The sequence below is a fragment of the Psammomys obesus genome, unplaced genomic scaffold (assembly GCF_907164565.1).
Source record: "Psammomys obesus unplaced genomic scaffold, mPsaObe1.curated_primary_1811, whole genome shotgun sequence".
Taxonomy (NCBI): Eukaryota; Metazoa; Chordata; class Mammalia; order Rodentia; family Muridae; genus Psammomys; species Psammomys obesus.
In genome coordinates, this window is record NW_026596440.1 from 5,132,718 (window position 1) to 5,155,003 (window position 22,286).

At 50.5% G+C, this 22,286-nt stretch overlaps 1 protein-coding gene across 1 annotated transcript in view; it reads left to right on the forward strand.

The window, feature by feature from the left end:
* Lpcat1 (lysophosphatidylcholine acyltransferase 1) overlaps nt 1-22,286 on the forward strand; it is a 43,988-nt gene that overhangs the window by 4,819 nt on the left and 16,883 nt on the right. Inside the window, exons 2-5 of the mRNA XM_055597925.1 lie at nt 10,652-10,794; nt 15,892-16,106; nt 20,626-20,738; nt 21,886-21,946. Of these exons, the coding sequence (XP_055453900.1) occupies nt 10,652-10,794; nt 15,892-16,106; nt 20,626-20,738; nt 21,886-21,946 (532 nt within the window). The remainder of the gene's footprint in view (nt 1-10,651; nt 10,795-15,891; nt 16,107-20,625; nt 20,739-21,885; nt 21,947-22,286) is intronic.

The following is a 22,286-nucleotide window of genomic DNA, read 5'->3' on the forward strand; positions in this document are numbered from 1 at the left end:
TCCGTGAGGCGGGGTCTCTTAATCACACACAAAGCTCAGCAGTATAGCCAGTCTGGCTGGTCAGCTTGCTCTGGGGATCCCACCTCTCTCTGCTCTTATGAGGCTAGAGTTACAGGTAAGCTGCTACACTCACGGGGGATTTTTTTTTTATTCAGGGGAATCCCAAACCCTGTTTCTCACTCTTGAGTGGCAAGCCCTTAATCAGTGAGTCATCTCCCACGCCCGTGCTTCATGTTTTTAAAGGTTGGGAACTTGTGCCTTAAATAGTGTCCATCTACACGCAGCTACAGGCCCCTGGCTGGGCCCACCTGCTGGCCTTGTCTGGCACATGTGTCCTGTGCCTCCATTTGACCCTGTAATAGCAGAGAGCCCACAAGTCCAATTATCTACTCCTTACAGTGTCTGAGAAGGTTCTCCATGCTTCCTTTCCCAGACCTATGAGGCTTGAGTGTCCAAGCAAATCTTTCATCAGATTCTGTCTCTCAAAGCTACATTCAAGCATGCCTGATCCCAGGATCCAAGAGGACTTGCCTGAATATATGGGGCTCCTGGATATCTCATTTCATTGACATGTCCTAGGAGAAAGCGTGACCAGCCTGGACGACCAGGACTGTAGCTGCTCTGTACTCAGACATTGTGGGTCTGCTCAGAATGTTAGTATATCAGAATGTTACCACTCCTGAGCTGGGATCTCTGGTGTTCCTCGAACCTGTAGTCTAGATGTGAATTATTGTGGAAATGAGCCTGGAGGGACTACCCAGTGTTGGGGGTTGGAATGCGCGTGATATTTTACGGTAATGGCAGCCCATATTACATTATATCACCATGGCAATTTTCTAATGAGGTAAAGTTAACCCGTGTTGTCCTGGGCTGTTTTCCATGTGGTCCATGTGGTCCTTTAGCATGCTGCCAGGACCATGGGTGGAGGTACTGGCCGTGACTTAACTGGGACATGCTTCTGGTGTGGGCCATTAGAGTTGGGAACAGCTCCTTTCCTGAGTCAGTGTGTTACCCTTCAGTCCTGTCTGCTTTAGGGTCAGAAAAGGGACTTATTTCCCTGAGAACTTTTGCCATCTACAGGCTACTTAAAAACACAATTTTAACTGCCAGGTAGACATAGAGCTGGAGTGACCCAAAGTCCAGGAGGTCAAGGACTGGCTTTGACCGTGTAGTAGAAAGGAGAGCTTGTGCTGACCTGTGCAGAGATGCCTGTGAGCTAGGCTCAGGCTGGGTCAGGCAGCAAGCGCCACACTTCAGGAGTCTCTTACTTTCCAAGCTATCCTGTGAGGAGACAACTTCCATGGACAGATCAAACCCAAGGTCCACCTGTACAACAGGTCTCTCACTGACAGGAAGAGTCCTTGGTTCCTTAGTAGTATGTCCTGCCAGTTGTTCTTTTGACTTTTCTTATATGGCCTCAAAAGTTCCTGAATGCTCAGGCCCCTCCCTTACAGGCTTCATCATCCCCTACTCCTCACAGGCCTCATCATTCCGGCCAGCGCCCTGAGACTATATAGCTCCTGTGGCCAGTGTGTGGAGCCTTCTCTGGGATCAGATCAACTCCATTCTTCAGAAGACCACCCAGCCTCAGGGACAGAGTCCCCGTACACCTCCTTCCCTGAGCAACTAAATCAAATAAGATGTGCTGGGGAGCCCTCTGTGTCTGCAGGTGGTAGGGGTTGGGTGGCTGTAGTCTTCTCCATCAGGGAGTCAGGGAGTGCTAGAGACAGGTTCCCACCCACAGGTTGTGTAAGTTCTCTTACCAACAGTGGAGCGTGTGAGCCTCCCCTTTCCAAACAACCTGCCTCCAAAGAGTAAAGGCAGCTGGTGCTCTGGGCTCGAATCTTGTGATTCCTGTGCTCATCCCAGCCGCTGGGTCTTGGGAAAGCCACAGGTTGTGGTAGATCTGTCTCCTGGCCTCAGCTGAGTCCTGGCTCCTCAGAGGGGACCAGAGTAAATCCCTGCACAGCTCTCAGGTCTGTGTGTCCCACTGCATGGTGGACCTCTACTTTCCCAGAGTCCCCTCCCTGTGTTGTCTGATATCCATGGCTTCCAGCCCCCATGTCCACCTCACCTGCATTTCAACCTTGGAGTTAGAATGTGAAATTGGTGTTTGGGTTGGGGAGGGTGTGGTTCATCCTGAGCCCTATCTGGCTGGGATCCATAGGCAGGGCCTCCATGTCCTGGACACTGCCAGGAATGACCCGAGGAAGGAACAATGTGTTAAAACAGGCACTTCTCTGCCAGCTGATACTTGAAGCACCTCTTGGAGCCACCATCCTCAGAGAACAGGGTAGGGTTAGGGCTAGGGTCCTCTGGGAGCCAGCAGAAGCAGGCCTTTTAACTTGGGATCTCTCTATGGTCTCCTGAGACTAGACTGTTCACCCATAGAAAGCCTGGGCCTCCTGCACAGTCACAGGCCCTGGGAAGCTGTTGGCAGGGCTCCTGTCCCAGCTCCACCTGTTCCTGGTAGCCTTGGGCTGTTTCTACATATGAGCTGAGAGCCTAGAAAGCTCCCTTTTGGAGGACTGTAATTATGGGGAGTCCTGCCCCCAGTGCTCCCTAAAGTAGGGCAGCTGCCATTGAGTCTCTGTAGCTCTGGAGAGGGATTTAGGGCTAGTTTTTGTTCTTGCAAGGGAGTGCATACAGCCCCCAGATGTATGTCTTTGGGACTTTCTGCTTCGGCAGGACCTCAGCTGCAGGGACAGAGCCAACCATCCCCCCAGCCTGCCCCCCCACACACACACATTCATTCCTACACACACATTCACACGCACAGAGACACAGGGAGAGGACTTGTGTTGAAATTATATGTATGGGAGAGAAAGTAAGAAAAGCAGCCCAAAGAGACCGCTGAAGCCAGCCCCAGGCCAGATGAGAGGCTCCCACACATGCTTGCCAGGAATCAGAGAATAAGCGCTGTCCTGGTGTGCTGCCCAGCCTGGGTCCTCCCACCTAAGAACTTTACAGTTGCCCCTTGTGTGGAGCACTGCCTTCTGCCCATTTTCTTAAGCCCTCCTGGGGGCCACCAGTCACTGCAGAGGCCTGTCAGAGTGCATTCTCCGTACACACCTTAGCTTTTTACCATGCCTTCCCCCTCGTGCTCATCAATGCAGGGTCTTGGTAGGCACCATTCTCGACCACATCAAATAGACTTGGACATCACAGGTGTTGAGATGTGTCTGCTCAGTGGCAGCTTGACCTTCCGTCAAATGCCTCTCTCCATTCAGTCACATCACCCATGTATCTGCCCAGTCCTCTGCCAGCAGTGGGGTTGTGTGCCCCTGTTTTGGGAAGCCTGTGAGTAAAAGCATCCAGTCCACAGACTGCCAGCTGGGAGAACACGGTCCAGTCTGGCCAGAGGGAGGGATGCCTAGGAGTCTGTATCTACAAGCCACAGAACTGTTGGAGGCTCAGGCTTTCTAAGGGCTGGGCAAGTTCTTTACCTTGAGCACAGGCTGCAGGGCTCTCAAAGCTCAGAGGCCTCCATAATGAGGCTGAAGAGTAGAGTTAGAAAGGTCTTGTCTAGCTAAGGCAGGTCCAGAGCCTTTTTTTTTTTTTTTTTTTTTTTTTGACAACTAGTCTGTTTTACTCTCCGGCCTCAGGGGAGGGAAAGTAAGACTAAAGGTTACTGTACTTCTTAGTCTTAGAACAAGATGGCCACACCTGGGTGTGCTTAGGGTGTTTCTTCTGAGCTTATCTGGAACACAGGTCTTCTCTGACAGTGCAGTGTCTCCGATAGAGCATGCTCTTGGGGTTCCCAGGCCTGCAGTTATTCCCCGTGTGTCTAGTGCCTTGCTGCTTTCCTGCCAAAGGCTGTACCATGTGATTATGTAGCACAGTCGTTGTGCCAAGCCTGGGCCCTCCCTGCTGGGCATGGGCTGTGCTGAGATAGACAGCTTCATGGCCTACCCTGATAAATGGCTTGCGAAGGGTGAAGGTTACCTAACACCCCACCTAGCACATAAGGAGACATAGCCGCATGATGTCAGGACCTGTGCTGTGGGACCTGCCGAGCTAGATGGATAGACAGTTGCTCAGTGGGCACCAAGTCCCAGCACCTGCCCGTTAAGTGTGAGCACAGCTGTGAGCAGGGAATGGGCAGATAGCAGTGCTGCATACAGAATGCCCTGTGGAGAACTGAACAGGTAACAAGGTGACTTCGCAGGTCCTTGTTTGTCAAGTTCTGGGGATCCAGAGCCATCTCTGAGCCTGACTCAACTCTTTATGTAGGGTATCTCTAACAGGAGATATGTTCACAACCTGTGTTTCAGTTTGCAAAGAGCTCAGCCATGTGTGGTTAGCTGCAGAGAAACAGGATTGTACCTAAGATAAGGGGAACCAACCTCTTGCATCCACATGTGCAGTGTGTCCTTCTGTGGCACACTTCTTCTTTAGCCCACAGCCTTCCATGATCACATACCAGTGTCCCCAGGATCTGGAGCAAATGCCAGGGTGTGCTGGCACCACTCCAAGGATGTTTCCCCAACATCTGTGTCCCAGCGGTGAGGCACCGTACACAGGCCTGAGTTGGAAGGATCCGGCTGACAAAACAGTTTCTGGCATCTTCCCATCAGACCCACAGAGGTTGATGAAAACACGCATGTGTGCTGAAGCTGGTGGTTCTGTGAGACCAGAGTGTCTGTGAGGGCAGTACTGCAGTGGCATGTATGCAGCAGGGCAGCCCTCTAGGAAATTACTCCTGTAATTGCCCGTGTGGTCCCTAAGGTGATTCTGAGAGTTTTGAGTGTTCTTGAAAGACAGGCTCAGATCAGCCTGCATCAGGAACGCTCTGGATTGGCTGGTATGCTGAGATTTCATTGGACAGCCCCTGGGTGGACCTGTCATAGACCTGGGGAGTTGGGACTGAGGGTTTACAAGAAAAAATAGCTTCATCTTAGAAAAGCTATATTTAATTTTAGATTTGAGTGGGAGAGCTAAGAGGTACTTATAAATAGCCATAAGCACAGCCTCTGAGGAAAGTTCTAGTGGAACGTGGACGCTCCTGGCTGTGCACAAGCATCTGATAACTCCAGCCCTACACAGTTGGGACCCAAGGCCTTCAAGACAGGGACATTAACATGCCAGTGAGAAGTGGACAGATGACAGATAAATCCAGTGGGAATAGCACTTTGCTGAAGTGTTCTGTGGATGCTCCCTGTGCCCTGGATCAAGCCTCATCTCGGGATCTGGGTTGTATAGGGTACCGAGACGTGGGTAAGTGCCATGGGATAGGTCTCAGAAGGTGGCTAGGGTGAGGGGAGCCTGTTGGATAGGGCTGGTTGGGAGAAGACTGAAGTGCCCGCAGCAGTGTAAGGTGTGTTCTCGTCCTCTTCTATTTCCTGAGCTTTGGTTCTGCGGAGCCCTGATGAGAGCTCCCTGCCGCAGAGCCACGTTCAACAGGAACAGTCACTCTGGACCTAATTAAAGTCCTGGGACTACCTAGGGCAGGGGCGCCTGTTGGCTAGTGTGCTTGTTTGCCTCTGGATGATCTAGGTCTAGTCGAAGTCACCTGGGGCTCTGGGTAGCTGTAGGCTGTGGGCTTCAGCAGGTGTGCCTTTGGGTTCTAGCTGAGAAATGTGTGTGCGATTTATAGTGCTTTTTAAAGTTTGCATGTGCTCTAAAAGGAAAGGGTGAAATGAACTGCGTCTGCCTTTCCTGTCTGCTTTGGGGCCCTGGCTCTTGTAGATGGTTTTCACATCCATACTGCTCCAGGCATTAGTCATTAGTTTGGGCTTTTGGCCCACAGTTGACCCCAGCGCTAATTTTCCCAGGTGTCCTAATGCCTGGGAGGCATCCCTGTAGTCTAACCTCTCTTCATTCTCTAACCCATTTGGAAAGCCCATTGCTGTATCCTCAGAGCCTTGAGATGAGCAGGTTGTCCACCAGCCTCTGGGATAGCTTCTTGGACTATACAGGAACGGGATCTGCCTTCCCTTCTAGACTCAAGAAATTCCTTTCATTTCAGAAACAGCCTTGCTTCCAACAGGGCTCTGGCCTAGACTCCCACTTCTGGCTCCTGTCACCTGGTACTGAATGTTTCACCCATTACTTCTTGTGCTGGAGTCATACATACCAGGAACACGTGACATTTGCAGCCTTCTTTCCACCCCTCCTTGGCCACCAACCCAAGAGCCAGAGGCCCGTGTTGGGCTGCATTCTGAATTTGTTTTGTAGGAAAAATCAAAACGAGCTATTAAGAGAAAGACAATTGTGGCTGTTTGTCCCTTGGGATAGGACCTGTGGGGCGGGACAGCTGCTCCCGGGAGAGGGGATGCTCGGAGGAGTGCACATTGTTACTCTGCTGACACAGGGGTCAGGAGGTTGATGTCATGTGGTAATACTGTCCTTGTGTCAGAGACGTCCTGAGAAGGGGAGGGGTTCCGGGCCCTGATGCTTGCTGTGTCCCCAAGTGGTCTCCATTGCTCCTGGAACCTTGGCTTAGGCTCTGATCAGCTGCTGCCTTGTTCCTCTCTCTGGCCAGTTTCTGCTTGTTTCCCCTCTTGGTTTATAGTACAACACTGCCTCCCTGATAAGATTTTCTTTGTCCTCCTCAGTGGGCAGGCAGGCTAGTTTGGGGCATAAGGGCACATGGTCTGCCTCCCCATCTTTTTTTCCCACTCAGAAAGGCTCATCTGTGTTTCTTGTTCCCTCTCGGTGGGTGAGGGTTTAGGGCAGGGTTTTGGGTTTTTTGTTGTTGTTGTTGTTTTTGTACATTGTGCTAGGACAGCCCCTTGTGGTCCAGCAGCCCTTTGCACACCATCCCACCCAATCCCTGAGCAAATTTCCTTGCTCCTACCCTGAGTTTCTAGACGGAGAAGTGACATGTGGGCCTCTGGCTTCTGGTCCATCCCCTCAGGATCTGGTATCAGGCTGTGTGTTCTGATGACTGCCCTGAGTGTAATGGTTAGATCCCTGTTGGTTTACTTTACAGTTCGGCATGCCTGGCTTGGGCTGGGTATACTTGGATGTTAGCTCATTGCTGTGGTTCCAGCTAAGCTGCTGTCTGTGTTGTGGCACTCTGTCCAGTCTCTTTGAGCCTTTCAGGGTCTCCTCAAGTTGGCCATCTGTGTGACCCTTGAGCTGTGTGCATCCAAGCAGCTGGGGAGCTGTTTGTTTCCTCGTCCCTGTGCTTGTTGCCTCGGATCTGTCCTTGGTGCCTTGTGTAACTTGAAGCTCCACCCTCAGCTGTCCCACAGAGAACCTAGACTCACCTGTCCCCCAGTGGTGCCCCTAGGGTGGCATCCAGCTCTGCTGCCACCAGCAACATTGAAGTTGGCAGCCTCAGACTGTCTCCCCGATGGATGGCGGAATACAGCTCCCCAGGGTACAAAGCTTGCCCCACATTCCCACTGGGCACACAAGGCCTGCAACGTCACCTTCTGCGTGGAACCATGTCGAATAGAGTGCTTGTCCTGGAACCTCCAGGCTCTTCTTCATGGATCCTAAAAGTAGCCCTGTCAAGAAGGGGGTGGCCAAGGCTGTGGAAGCAATGGATACCAAATGTATGGAGGGGTCTTTGCCCAGAGACTGGACAGTGAGACAGAGAGAGCGACCACCTCCGAGTGCAGGGACACTCTCTGCAAGTGTCTCTGGGTCATTGTGGTACCAGCTTAGGACAGAATGAGGCCTTGGCCATCGACCTGGATTGGCCTACCTCCGATCCCTAGACAAAGCTGGGAGTCTTCCAGCAGCCTCCCAGAAAGGACAGCTCATGAGAGTGTCTGCCTCTGGCCCTTGGTTGATTTTTCTAAGGAGGCAGAATGAGGGCCAGACTTTTTAGTATTACATTGAGTGTGTGTGTGCATGTGTGTATGTGTGTTTGTGTGTATGTGTGTTTATAGCATACCATGCCCTGGCCCTTGTGTCCATTGTCTTCACTGATGCTTTGAAGCTCTGTCCTGGCCTGTGGGCTCCTGCATTCTGCCACTTTCTACTGTGTCCAGATTTTGCTACACTAGACACTGGAGTTCAGTCCACACTTTCTGTCCTTGGCCCAGACCCAGCTCACAGGGAGCCTAGGTTTCATGGGACTGTTGTGGAGTGGCTGCTGTTGGACAGATCCTCTTGTTGGGGCCAGGTCACAGCCTCCCTCCCAAGGGGACCCTCAAAACCCAATTCAGGCCATCTCCTCTGGTGCTGTGATGCACTGTGAGTGTACCAGTGCCTGTTCGTCCAGACAGCGTCTGTCTCGATGGGTTGGTTTGTTATAATCAACCTTCAGAGGGCAATTTAAGTTAACACAGCCTCAGGCCAGTGTAGTTCCTTACTGAGATGTAGTCTAATTACTCACTCTAGCTCACAGGCAAGATGACCACATGAGTTGCTTGGCTTGGCACCTTTGAGAGTAGTGTGGCTCCTCATAGTGAATAAGGGTCTTCACCGACCACAGCTGGTCTTAAGGCTGTGGGTCCCTGCATCAGTGTCCCTGCACCTTCTGTGTCCATGGAATCTCTGTGGAGTTGCAACCTGCGAGCATAGGTTGTTGTCACCTGGGAGCATGGCTGAGCCCTTTGTTCTGTGTCTCTCCCCTCTTTCATCTGTCCTGTAGCCTGTGCCTGGCTGCCCCCTCAGTCATACTTTTGGCCAGTTCCTGCATAGGGTATCCAATCTGCCCCATGCTACCTCGCTGTCCCTGGTGGACAGCCATACTGCGCATGGCTTTGGTAAAATTGGCCCTGGAGACTTTCTCATACACATCACAAGTTGGTACCCAACGTGGCACTGGGCATCATGGCATCATGGAAAGTAGACTACTGTCTTCCTCTTGTCATCCCTCTGGCACCCTGTGCTCTTGATGTGGACAGAGCTCTTGGTTCCATAAGCTACAGCAAGAAAAGGTGCCTCCCAAGCTTTGGTAGACAGGCCCTGCCCTGGCCAGGCCTATCTGCTCCTGGCAGGGAGGGCATCTGGAAGCTTGTCAGACATTCCAGCCTGATTTTCTAAGAATGACTCTTGTGGCTGCTTAGAGCTGTGCTGAGTACTCCTGAAGACAGTGGAAATGTCAGGAGATGGGGGCAGAAGGGAACATAGTGGGTTCTAGAAAGACTGGCAGGCCCCTTCAGTCCTAGGGTCGAGTTCCCTGCTCCCTGGGGTACAGACAGAAGCTGGAAGGCAAGCACTGAGTGAAGGTAGGGACCGCACAGAGGAAGCACCTAAGGCCTCTTGACCTTCCCCGACTCCACCCACCCACCCACACAGTGCTGCAGAGGCTGTCTGCTCCCCTGCCCTATGCAGCACACCCATGCAAAGGGCTTCCTCCTTAGCTCACATCCGCCCTCCATGCCGAACAAGGAATGGCAGAGGCTCTTTTAAGTTTGGCGTTGTCTGGAAGCCTGCTGAGGGCTTCTAGGAAGTCTTCATGGAGAATAAACAAGATTAACCCAGCGGGGTGAGGGTTGGGGCGTGGCCGACAAGGCTGGAATCCTAGAAACTTGGAAGCTGCAGCCAGCTAGCCGATGATGTGTCGGTGCCAGGCGGCAGTGCAACAGTGGGGGCCGCAGGGTGTTTTGATGTCTCACCTGGAGGTCACCAGCTCAGTCACCAGCAGGTCCAGCACCCCAACACAAGCCCTAGCATTGCGAGCAAGAATCTGATTCTGGAGGAACCTGGCCACAGCACTTTAGCATCTTGCGCAAGGATAAGCATTATGTCCAGGAGAGGCAGGAGACGTCTAGACTGCACAGTGCAGGCTGTGGGAAAGGGGAGGACCAGCTGTAAGATGCCCTGCGCAATCATTGCCCCAATGAGTGAATTACATACAGGAGTAGATATTGATATCTGAATCTGCTCTGTCCTCAGGCCACATACGACTGTTGGGCCTTTAAAAGGTGTGAGTGTGGACGACCATTCTGTGTGGAGTCCACGCTGATTTTTAAGGCAGTGAAAAGTGTCTTTTATCAGTCCGGCATTCGGGTCTGCCCCACAGAGCCAAACTACCACCATGTCTTCCAAACTCAGAGCCACAGGCAACCACCTGGTCCTGTAGCCTCCTGCTGCCCTGAGATGAGCTCTGGTTAGAGAGCTGTGCCTCCCTTGGGCTCTGGCCCTTCTTCCAACCTAGCCCTGGCTCCTCTGCTCTCTGCTCCAGGGGACTACATAAACACTCAGTGTTCACATCAACAATTTGTGCATGTGCACATATGTGTCAAAGCTAGAGGTCAACCTCAGCTGTGAACCCACATTTGAGACAGGGTTTCTTACTGATCTGAACAAGCCTAGTGCTAGCATTTCACACCTAATTTTTTTCACTTGGGTTCTGGGGCTGAACTCAGGTCTTCAGCTCCTTACAGAAAGTACTTTACAGACTGACCTGTCTCCCCAGCCCCACCATAATGACTTTAGGGTGGGGTAGGAGGGTACCATGATGTGTTGAGCAAGGCACGGGAGCCTGGCTCCAGCTTTGGGTGCCGGGTCCTCTGCTTGGATGTGCTATCAGGGTCAGAGCAGAGCTGAGTGTGCCAATCAAGCTCTGTCATGTTGTTCCTACACTGTCCCCTGGGTGTCTTTAGTCAGGAGTGGAGAATGGAAGCCACAGTGATGACTGTGAATTGACTAACTGTGACCTGGCTCTGCAGGACCTCAAGGCGCAGGCTGCTCCAACATGTTCTCAAACAGGAGTGCTTAAAAAAATAACACCTGTCTTCCCCAGGTGGCTTTCATGACATTGACGCTGTTCCCCATCCGGCTCCTGTTCGCTGCTTTCATGATGCTGCTGGCCTGGCCCTTTGCACTCGTGGCCTCCCTGGGACCTCCTGATAAGGAGCCAGAGCAGCCCCTGGCCTTATGGAGGAAGTAAGTAGCTCTGTTGGCTGGCAGTCTGCATGGTGTGTGTGTGCGCGCGCACATGCGTGCATGCATGGGGTATGCATGCCATATTCATTGTCACAGTGTCACTGCTCAACCAGAATGGACCTGTCTCTCCCTTTCTAAGCCTGCTTTACTGGACCTGCTCTCCAGGGACCAGTGCTATCTTCTTGATACTTCCTTTGAAACGAGCCTGTCCCTGCCTGTCTCTTGCTCTGGTCTTCAGGGTTCTACAGGTATATAGCTACAGTACCCATGCCCCGGAGCACAGAGCACCCCCACCACCATGGCCCCCTGTGTTCCAGAAGCTGCTCTGTCTCTTGATGGCCAACGACTAAAACCGGAGCTCTCAGGCCACCCTCCCCAGCTCTGGATCTCATGGTGGAGTTGGGCAACACACTCTGCTTGGGCCCTGAGTGGACAGCTCTTGGGCACTACAGTGACACAGGTCCCTGGCTCAGCCCCAGAGTGTGGGTGCTGTGGTAGGGGGAGGTTGCGCATCTTCCAGGTATTTTTAAAGCAGTTTCAAGGGGAACACCTTCTGAGTGACAGATCACAGTTGACACACCCTGCCCACCGGGTCACTGAAAGTAAACAAGCCTGCACTAAATCCACTGATTGACCCCTAAGCCGCTTTCTGGTGAGGACTGACAGATCTGAAGCTCTGGCTAGCATAGGCTGGAGCCAGACAGTCCTGCCCTAGTGGAGACCCTGAGGCAGCCCATGCCTCCTAAGTGGTGGACACTGCCGCTGCAGGCCGAGTCTCTCTTAGACCCAACTGCCCACTGCAGTTCTAGATGTGAACGAACCTCAGCTATCTGAAGATGGGTGTGTTGGGAACACAGCCAAACTGAAGCTCCATTAAACCACATCATGGTGTCAAGATGCCAGAGATACTTCAAGTGTTTTTGTGTCTTGCTACCTGTCACAGTTATCTTAGCCAGAGCTCCAAGAATGCCCTGCTGTTGTCTCTAGAGCACTGTCAGCCAGCTCAGAAAGACAGACAAATCCTTGCTGGAGGTGCTGACAGAAAGGCCTGCAGGCCAGATCTGGCTGCTCTGCAAATAACTTTTCCCGGAACATGACCAACCCTGGGGCTACTTTCACAGGGAGACAGGTTCTGTGGGTGTGGGGGCCCTCTGTGGCCCCAATGCCTAAAATGTCACCATCTGGTTAGTGCTCCAGAAGCTGAGTGTTCACCCAGACTCCCCAGCTGTTCTTTTCTTGTGAGGGCCTGATGCACAGGATATTTGTTCAGGAGAGAGGCAAGAAGGGACGTCGTTTTCTAAACTTCAGTTCTCTGGATGTCAGGTCACAGTTAGACCTGAAGATCTGTGAGCACCCAGTGTGAGTGTTGAGTGAGGCTGGTCATGGGTAAAGTTGTTGCTTGCTCTCAGTTCATTTTGTCTGAGACTTTCCTAATCCTCTGTGAAGAGAACCAAGCACATCAAATCTAAGCCAAACCTGATCCTCGTTTTGAGCTTGCTGGGTGCAGAAGTTCTGCTAGGAAGCAGATTTGGGTGGATTTAAAGGTCCTTGGGTGACTGGTATCGGCTCTTAGTGACAAGAGGCTGAGGACACTTTGCTGACAGTTGCCCTACATGCTGCCTGCCTGGTACCACAAGGGCTTGTCACCCATGTCTCTCTTCCCCAGCCCAGCTCAGAGTCCCTGAGCAGCAGGACCATCTTCACAGTGGATGACCTGGGCTGTACCTCTTCCCTCCCACCCCCGTGCTCCCTTGGGGCTCTTCTGTGGGCACAGTCACTGGGCTTCAGCAAACTGCAAAGGGCCACAGCAGAATTGTCTCTGTCACCTCTGTTCCTGTGTGTCACCCAGTCTGTCCACAACAGCCTCACTGCAGAGACGTGATGCAAGCACTGTTTCACGTGCTGTGAGAGGCTGAGATTTCTTATGGCCACAGTTTCCCTTGATCTTTGTATTGTATGTTGTTGTCTGCTCAGGGTACATGTCATTCTATATGAGAATGTGTCTATGCCTGGGTGTGTATGTGGATAAGGATGCATGTGCGTGTATTTAGGTGTGTGTATAGGAGCATTTACGTATATGAATGTGTACACATGAGAGAATGCGTGTGTGCCTGTTGGAGTGTCCGTTTAGATGAGAATGGTTTGTGTGTGTAAGTGTTGAAATTGTGTTTATTGTGTTTATGTTGGTGTATGTACATGTCTGAGTGTACACAGGTGAAAGTATGTATGAATGTGCACGTGTGTATGAAGATGAAACTGCATGTAGGTGTTCACATATGTATGTATGTGTGTATATATATATATATATATAGTTAATTGTGTTGGACTGTGAACATGTATGAATGTGCCTGTGTACTATACATGTGTGTGGAGAGGAGTATGCAGGTGTGTATGTTAAAATGTACATATGTGTAGAGTGCATACATATGTTGGAGTGTGCATGTTGGTGCATGTGTAGGTGCATGTGTACACAGATGATTGTATATATAGGTTGGAGTATATGTAGATGATTATGTGGACATATGTTGAGTGTCATATGTACAGTGCACAGATGTGTACTGCACCTCCATGTTCAGTGCTGTGCCACATGAAGCCCTAGACACCTTCATTCAAAGTCTGTGGGACCTCAGTGGATTTGTGGCCCTGGGCTCTCATGAGTGCTTTTGACTCCTGAAAGGAACCATAAGGAGCCTTGGTTAGAGTGGAACAGAATTAGGAAAAAGCAGGATTTAAAATAACTGCAGAGTAGTCAAAGTTACAACAGCAGCTTCATTCAGACTCATGTTGTGATTGCACAGGAAAGCTGTCGTGAACAGATTGATGTTAAAGGATTTTTTTTTTTTTTTTATGAATGAAGTTGGTAGCAACATTTCAGGCATTCCTGAAAATCTTGGGCTTTCAGTGAATGACACAGTTTTTTAAAAGATGCTTATTTTAAGTTTCCTTCGAGTTACAGTGACATACAAATCATACTGCTGCCTTTTGGTAGTACTGACCCCTATGCTGGCTCCTCTGTCCATCGGAGCATGTCCTGGGTGGATCAGGCAGGCAGCAGTCAAGTCCTCCAGGTGCTGGTCCTTGGCTGATGGACCGCTTGAGAAGGGCTTGTTCCTAAGGGCCGTGAGACTGAAGGACTGAGTATCCTACCCCTATCTTCAAAGAGGAGTCCTCACATCCAGGGGGAATTCCTCTTGTCTGCAGCAACATAGCCACACCCTATGATTTAAAGTTTTAAACTGCACATTCTTCCTTTTGCATTTGGACTGTAGCCTTTGGGTCTCTCTCTCTCTCTCTGTTTCAGTATCTCCTTTTTCTTGCTTGTGGAAGAGAGAATATCAAAATCCCCAATTTAGCCTCCGTTCTCCAGGGCCCACGGTCAGGCCTCACTGTGAAATAGTGCTTGCTTCCTGGAACATCCAGACCTACCAGTGTCTGAAATGTCTGTTGCATCTCTCAGGTAGCTCTGTCTCTGAGCCCTGATCTTTCTCCCCCTTGTTGAAGTCTTTCTGGAGTGTTGGGTTCTCTTCCCAGAAAGAGGATTTGCAAGAGGGTACAGCCCCTGACAACTACTTGATTAACCACTGACAACCAGCTTGCTTTCCCCTCTGCCTGTCATTCTGGTTGGCCAAAGTGCAGCAGGCATGTCCTTCACCTGAAGGCTGCAGGCTGTTGTCTTGGAACTCACGCACCCATGTTGTGGGAGAACAGCTGCTTCTCTTCAGAATCTCTTCATCTGGTGGCCAAAGCTCCAGGTCATCTTCAGCACTGAGCAGCTGTTTGGCTCGTGTTCTGCCCCCACCCACACCTTTCGCCTTTTGCTCCTGGAGTTTTCTTCTCTGGTCTTTCTATAGACTTGACCTCTGTCGGTACCCAGAGCTCACTGTCCTCCCTGCCCCGTGAAAGTGCCAGTAGGACGCAGGTCTTCAAGACTGGGGGTTGATGGTGCCTACTCCGCAGCTCCCCTCTTCCTCTTGCTCTCCCAGGCCTGGCGCCTGTTCCCCTGTAGCCTGCCCCGAGCCTTGTTTCCCCAGCATCTGCAGCCTCCTCTTCCTGACCAGTGGCTGCACATTTTATTTCTATACATTTCTACAAGTGTCCAGCTGACATTGAGAGGTGCCATACCCATGTGTCACACGATCCCTAGAAATAGAACCTTGAATCTGCTCCCCAGTGTCTCATTGTAACTACAGTAGCTGCTTATCCTCCAAGTAAGCAACGGTCTTTCCAAGGTGACTCCTCGAGGGGCTCTGTACCCAACAGCAATTGGCCTCTGCTTAGATCTGTTGGCGCTCCTCTCACAGAACCTCCAGGGGAGTTAGCACATTGGGAAAAGTCAAGAAACAGGGCTTTGAATTTGTTTTCTTTTTTCTTCCCTGTGTTGTTTTGGTGGCCTGGTTAGCCCACAGCTGGTGAGACCTGGCTCATTCTGCAGCAATCCTCTGGGGACCAAGCTTCACCCAGATCTGCTCATAGCGCCTGTCACTGTAGAGCTCTCCTAAGAGGGATGAGTGGCGACCCAGGGTGTAGCTTGTTGGGATGAGTGGATTGAGTGTCCAAGTTCCTGTGTATTTCGAAAGGACGTCACAGGGAACTACCACGGATGGTCTAGGCCAGGTTTTTCTCTTCTATAGTCATGTCCTTCTAGGCTCCTCCAAAAGCTGGATGTGTTGATTCATGTGGTCAGCCTCCAAGGCAGAGAGACCCATGGGAAGTAGGTCTGGACTGGCCCACCAGGGCACTGCCCTTTGCTCTCAGCTGATTGGCATGCGGCTTCCAGTGGGTGTTCTACATGCTTTGAAGGCTTGTCTACTCATGCATGGCTGAGTGCTGACATGAGCAGATAGCTATCAATGCCAAGTACCTGTGCTCCCCTGCAGGCTGCTGCGTGGTGGACGAAGCCCTTCAGCTGTCTGTCAGATGAGGTGGGAGACATTGGCTGTGGGTGCCCCGGAATCCAGCACACCAGTTTTCCTCTCAGGATAGCTGCTGCAGTAGCCTTCAACTCCTTGTAAAACTGCCAAGACCCCAGCATCGTTTCCCCATCCCTTCTTCATGCCTGTGTAGTGGCAGGAACTCAGTGTTGCATATTTCTTACAGGGTTGTGGACTTCCTGCTCAAGGCCATCATGCGCACCATGTGGTTTGCTGGTGGCTTCCACCGTGTGGCTGTGAAGGGGCGGCAGGCCCTGCCTACTGAGGCCGCTATCCTCACGCTGGCGCCACACTCCTCCTACTTTGATGCCATCCCTGTCACCATGACCATGTCCTCCATTGTGATGAAGGCGGAGAGCAGAGACATCCCAATCTGGGGAAGTGAGTGAACACCTGGGATGAGCCCCCAGGAGCGGGTGAGGCCGGGAGTGGGTGGCCCACCTGGAGCAGGTGAGGCTGCACGATGGGTAGACCCTGGAAACAGTTGTAGGATTCAGTTGGGGGCAATATCAGTCGTCCAGAAGCCCAGGCAAATCAGCAGCAGCAGATGCAGCAGCAGGATGAAGTCCTGCAGCAAGCAGTCCTCCTCCAGGTAGCCATGCCTTCTTCCTCTGGGCTGTCATACTTATGCCCCATAAAGTCCTCAGAATTCAACTAATTCCATCTGGCAAAGACCACACCCCACAAAGGACACTTAACAGGTGTGGACAAACTAAAATCTCCAACTTGGAATTTTAACAAAAACATGTTCACCCATCATAAACCAAAACACCCACAGCAGGAGGCCATCACACAACAGGCTGGCTATGCTCTGTTTTGTTATTGTGGTTCCCCTGTAGCATGAGCTCTTTTATTTATCAGCATCTACATGACCTCTAGTACCGCCACCTGCAGAGATGCATGTCTGAGGTCTGTCTTGCAAGCATGCATTTTTCTGTATCAGAGAGCAGTTCAGGTCTCTTGAGCATCTGGGCAGCCTGCTCCTGAGCTCCAGTGACTCCCACAGACCAGGAACAGCAGTGTCTTGGGGTTGATGATCAGATCACAAAACCTGAGTCCCTTGATGGGGCACAAGGTCTTTCTGTCACATTCTAGAAACTGTAAGTCCAGGTTATAGCGAGTGTAAGGGGAGCCCTCCATAGGCTCCACAGGAGATCGTCCTGCCTGTCTAGTCATATGGCCAGCTTTCCTCTGTCCCGCTTCCGTGTGTGTGTCTTAGCTAAGAATTATGTCAGTGGATAATCCAAGATTTAAGATCCACAATTTAATCTGCATAGACTCTTTGTTCACAGGTTCTAGGGTTGAGAAATGGGGAGAACAGTATCTCAGCTTACATCACACAGAAGGAAGTCAGGGCAGGAACTCCAGCAAGGCAGAGAACTAAAGCAGAGACCATACAGGAATGCTGCTAAGGCTAGATCTTCATGCCTTGCTAAGGCTTTTTTATATACCCAAGAACCACCTGCCCAAAACTCACCTGCATGTGAGTCTTCACCATGGATTCAGGTAACACTGTGGTCAGTAGCCTGAGCAAAGTGCTCTAAGGTTCATGGACCCTGGGTAAATTCCATCCATCCATAGGGTGCTAGTACAGCATTGGCTCATGTAGAGGTGAAGAAACTAGATTTGGGCTTGACTAGCTGTGTGTACAGAGCACTAGAGGATTGTGGCTCATCTCTGTCAACCGTTTGTTTCAGTCCCCTGATCTAGATAGCCAGCCCCTTGCCGAGAGGCAGCAAGAAGGCAGAAAGCAGAGCTGCGTGTAGCATTCGCGCTCGTGATTAGAGCAGCAGAGCCTGTGGGCAGAAATGAGCTGTCCCGTGCAAAGACATCAGCTATGAAGCAACTGAGCAAGCGGGGTGTCTCACCTTGGTGAGGCTCCTTGGCTCCTTGAGCTGTCTGGGTCATAGGCTGTATATTTATCAGTCAAATAAAGGAAGGTACTCCACATGACTGGGAAGTTGGGTTGAATTCCAAAAGGTTTGGTTTTTTTTTGTTGTTGTTGTTGTTGTTTGTTTGTTTGTTTTCCAGAAGCAAGGTGGGGTTGTAATTGGTAGATGTGCAGTCCACCTTGATAACCCCGAAAGATGTCACAAATTCTAAACGTCACCACATGTGGCCCCTGGCAAGACACCAGGGCCTACTGGTTTTTACAGAGATGTTATCACTGTGCACAGAGGTTCTTCCTGGAGTCTGTGTGTTTCCTGAACATTTATAGATAGTCCAGTGACCTGAGAGTAAAGGGTGGTGGCTATCAGAAATGTTGGTTGTCCAGATACAAAGGTATGTGCCTATAGTCCCAGGCAGGAGGGTCACTGGATCCCTCACTCAGGCATCAAGACCTTGTCTCTAGAGGGAGGGGAATAGTGATTAGATTCCAAAAGGAGCTCATCCCACTTGGTTCCTTACCCAGCTACCTTTGAAGGCAATGTGCCAGATGAGGTGCTGTCCTGGGCACGCAGCTAAGGGTCCTCTTCACCCCTCCCAGGATGTATTCTGGTTCCTGTCTCAGAGCAGGCTCACATAGAAAATGCCTTGTCCCAACTTCCAGCCCGTCTTTTTTGGATCCTGTGACTGACGGCTCCTAACTGTTGAGATGAATGTTGAAATTACTTAAAGTGTTTTCGTCTTTAGGTCTGTCAGTACCAGGAGTGTAACCGACCTCATACCTTCTTCTGCCTCTCCATTGTCAGTCTTCTGTGGCTCAGCTTTTATTATGTGTCTGTTGCAGGTTTTTTTCTTGCTGTAATAAAACTCCATGAACAAAAGCAGCTTGAGGCGGAAAGGCTCTAATTCAGCTTGCACCCCAGGTCACACTGAGAGAAGTCAGGGCAGGAATCTGGAGGCAGAAACTGAAGCAGAAGCTGTGGAGGACTGCTGCTTACTAGCTCACTCCCCATGGTTTGCTCAGCCTCTCAGGTGGAAAGCACAGGCTGTAGAGGTCATGTTTGCTTTACTATACAACCCAGCGTTATTTGACAGTGTGCCCTCTCACATCAAGAAAATGCCCCCACAGACTTTGCCACAGGAAAGTCTCAGGGAATCATTTTCTGTTAAGATTCCTTCCCAGATATATCTAAGTTTGTGTCAAACTGACAAAACTACCAGCCCAGGACCCATTCATTCAATGAACTGGTCACATGATGTTTGGAGGTAAAATGCTAAGTGTCCTCTCAGGCCTGTCGGAACTTCAGGCAGGATTCTGGTGACCATTCGCATGGCGTGGCCTGCTGGCAGGGAGCTGTGGTCTCGTCTTTAGTGGCAACTTGCCCATCAAGGTCTATAGTCATTTGTCTGGTGGAAGGTGATTTTCCCAGGAACCCTCAGAGACACCATCCTGGGTGCCTAGATGATTACTGTTGCCTTGTTCCATCCTTGGAGCCCTTCTTACGTCCATGTGTCCATCCTTGGGTTCACTAAAGGACCAGCAGGCATCTCCCACTGAGTCAGTTCTCTTATCCTTGCCATCACGGACACAGAAAGCCTCTGTTCTCAGCCCCACAAAACACACTAGACAGAGAACCAGGGGAAACCCCATTGCCTCTGGGAAAATGATGCTGTCACAAGGCAAAACAGACAAGGTCAGGATTGTGATGTAACCTCGCAGCATCCTGTCATTTCTCTTCCCTTCACACTCTGGTCATTTTAGCAGCATCAGGAAGTTGACAGAAAAGGATGCAACAACTGCTAAAATGACGAAACAATAAAATGATTTAAGAACTGGAAAAATACGGCCACTATCCCCTGTGTATGTTTGGCTCTTTAGAAGAGTTATAAAGACCCAGTGGGCTATTGCAAGATCAAAGGGTTTTTCTCCCTCCCTCCCCGCTCCTTCCCTTTCCTTCTTCCCTTTCTTCTTTTTCCTCTGTATCTTTTCCTATTTTGTTTTGTTTTATTTTATTTTCTTTATTTCTGTGCTTTTTTTGAAAACCACCTAGAAAGAATCACAAAGTATTCTTTTCAAGTCTCAAAGTGACTTACAAAAAGAACCTACAGCTAAAATGGTCCTGGGATCAGCTACAGACACAGTAGGCTAGGGGCTGCAAGCAGCCGTGGGCCCTGCTCCTTTTGTCTCAGATCTTGGACTTATTAAAAAATCTCTTCAGGGTTTATTGAGCACTATCCTTTCAAGCACTATGTTCTTGCATTGGTGGTCCCCAACATTTTGGTCAGTTGAGCCCTGTGAGCTCACAGCAGAATAAGTGCCTCAAACCTAATCAAATGTGGAGATACTATGGGTATCTCGTACTCCAGAGCTGTGTGTGATCCCTGGGGTTCTTCCTTTAAAGAAGCAACAAGAGTTTGTTCTCATCACCCTGGAAGCCAAAAGTCCAAGAGGAAGCCGTACACATGATGGCAGCTGGCAGTCCTTGGGACTTTCTAACTTGACAGCACAGCACATCCTTCCTCATCATGTAGCCTCCTCTCAAGACCCTGCCTCTGTTTTCTTACCAGTACAAGAACATTAGACATTGATTAGGACTACCCTAATTAGAATACCATCAGAACTTTATCTGCATATATCTTCAGTTACAGTCGCATTCCCAGGTACCAGGAGTTAGGGCTTCATCCCTGACTTTCAAGGATGCAAGTTCAACCCACAGTGGGGTCCAGGAGAATTGAAACTCCTTGTTCTGCTAATGGAGTGGCAGCAGATCGTCCAGGTTTCAGTGGTCTTAGGTTTCCATCATGTGTTATGTGTCCTCACCGATGGTCCTATGGACCCATTGCTCCTCCAGGGCACACAGGTTGTGGGGGTTCACTGGAAAGTCCCTTACCCTCCAGGCATCAGCATGGCCCAGGGAGGTAGGTGTGTTTGAGGTATGGCCTCTGAGAGGTCTCTGCTTCAAGCCTGCTGTTGGAAGCTATGGATGCTGATATCCCATCTTGACTCCCACAGCTCTCATAAGGTACATCCGTCCGGTGTTCGTGTCCCGGTCTGACCAGGACTCTCGAAGGAAGACAGTGGAGGAGATCAAGCGACGGGCACAGTCTAATGGAAAGTGGCCTCAGGTAGAACCATCCTACTTGCTTTGATGGGATGATCTGAAAGATGTGCAGTTTAATGATGGGAGAAAGAGAGGAAACCACAAAGCTTCTGTCCAGCTCTGGTGCTGAAGTTCACGTTGTTTCGTTTGTCTCTGAGCAATGTGTGCGTCCGAGAGTTTGCTTGGTGTTGGGCACTTCGGGTTTCAGTGTCTGGACTTAAAATGAAAACATTCTTTGTATGGGGTGGCACCCTGCTGATTGCCCTGGGTATGGTCTGCTTTTCAAGTTAACTGTGAGCCTGAGGAATTCAACAGTTCCTGGAGTGAGCCTCGTGTCTGTTGGCTGGCTCCTGTAGCTGCATCCATAAGGCCTGCCTTTGCCCATGGCCCATGTAAGCCTGAGCTGCCTTGGTGTCACGTATGTTCTGTTTCTTCCTTTGCCCTTGAGCTAACAGTAGAGGCTAGAGGGTTTGAAGATGCCCTGTCGGTAGTTGTTCAAAAGCTCTGGTGCCAACTGTGTCCACGGGCAGCCTCTGCAGGCCTCTGGCTTCTAAGGTGTGACAGATGCATATGTGGGCACGTGTGTGTGCCCCCCATTCCCTCCACACCACTGCTTCTTGAAGGACCTCACCTGTGCTCTCCCAGCATGCCCACGGAGCCTGCCCAGCCTCCTCAGTGGATCCCCCTCCCTTCAGGGCTCAGAATTGAAAGCTGTACGAGCTGTGCTTCCCACCATGGGGAGTTTTAGTTTGTTTCGTGCCGGCTGAGTTTGTTCACCTTGGCCAGTGAGTCAGCCACTGACATGTCTGTGGGGACAGGAGTTTTTTCACTCTGTAGCTGTCCAGTGTTCTACAGTTCCCTTCTTGCTCCCTGTTCCTCCTGGTGTGGCACCTCAGCAGTGCCTCCGCTCTTGCTGTCATTCTTTCCTGTGAAGTCTGTGTGACTGAGAAGTACTGTGTCCTTCACAGCTGTTTACTCTGTGTTAATAGTGCATCTCATTTCACTCCCCTCGTCCCCAACCCTGAGGGGGGGCTTCACAAAGATCCTCCCCTTTCCAAGAGCCATAGTCTAATAAAAGTTTGTCAGTAATTGAAAACACACATTGGTAGGTGGGCGCTTGTGGACTCTGATTTAACTACAATGGTTTAATGCTCTCTTTTTCCTATTTGAAGATAATGATTTTTCCAGAAGGAACATGTACAAATAGGACCTGCCTCATTACCTTCAAACCTGGTATGTAGTTTTTTGTTTGTTTTGTTTTTTTATCATCCTCAAAAAGAGGAAACCAATCGTGACTTTTAAAGAAATGTCATCTGCTGATAATGGAAATCTCTATTGCTGTCTTTTATGACAATTTCTGAGAAGCATTTCTATGAGTCCCAGGAAAATATTAGCATTTGAGCCGAGAACTCTAGACTGTTTGCAGGAGGATGGGAGATTATGAAGGCAATGGGTATCATGGGGTGGTGATGTGTGCCTGAGCTCTGAGGTCCTGATCAGTGAGGTCACGATATGCTGAGATCTTCTTGCCCTCTGGGCTACAAGGGGCCCGGGGCCTGGCAGCTCCCACTGA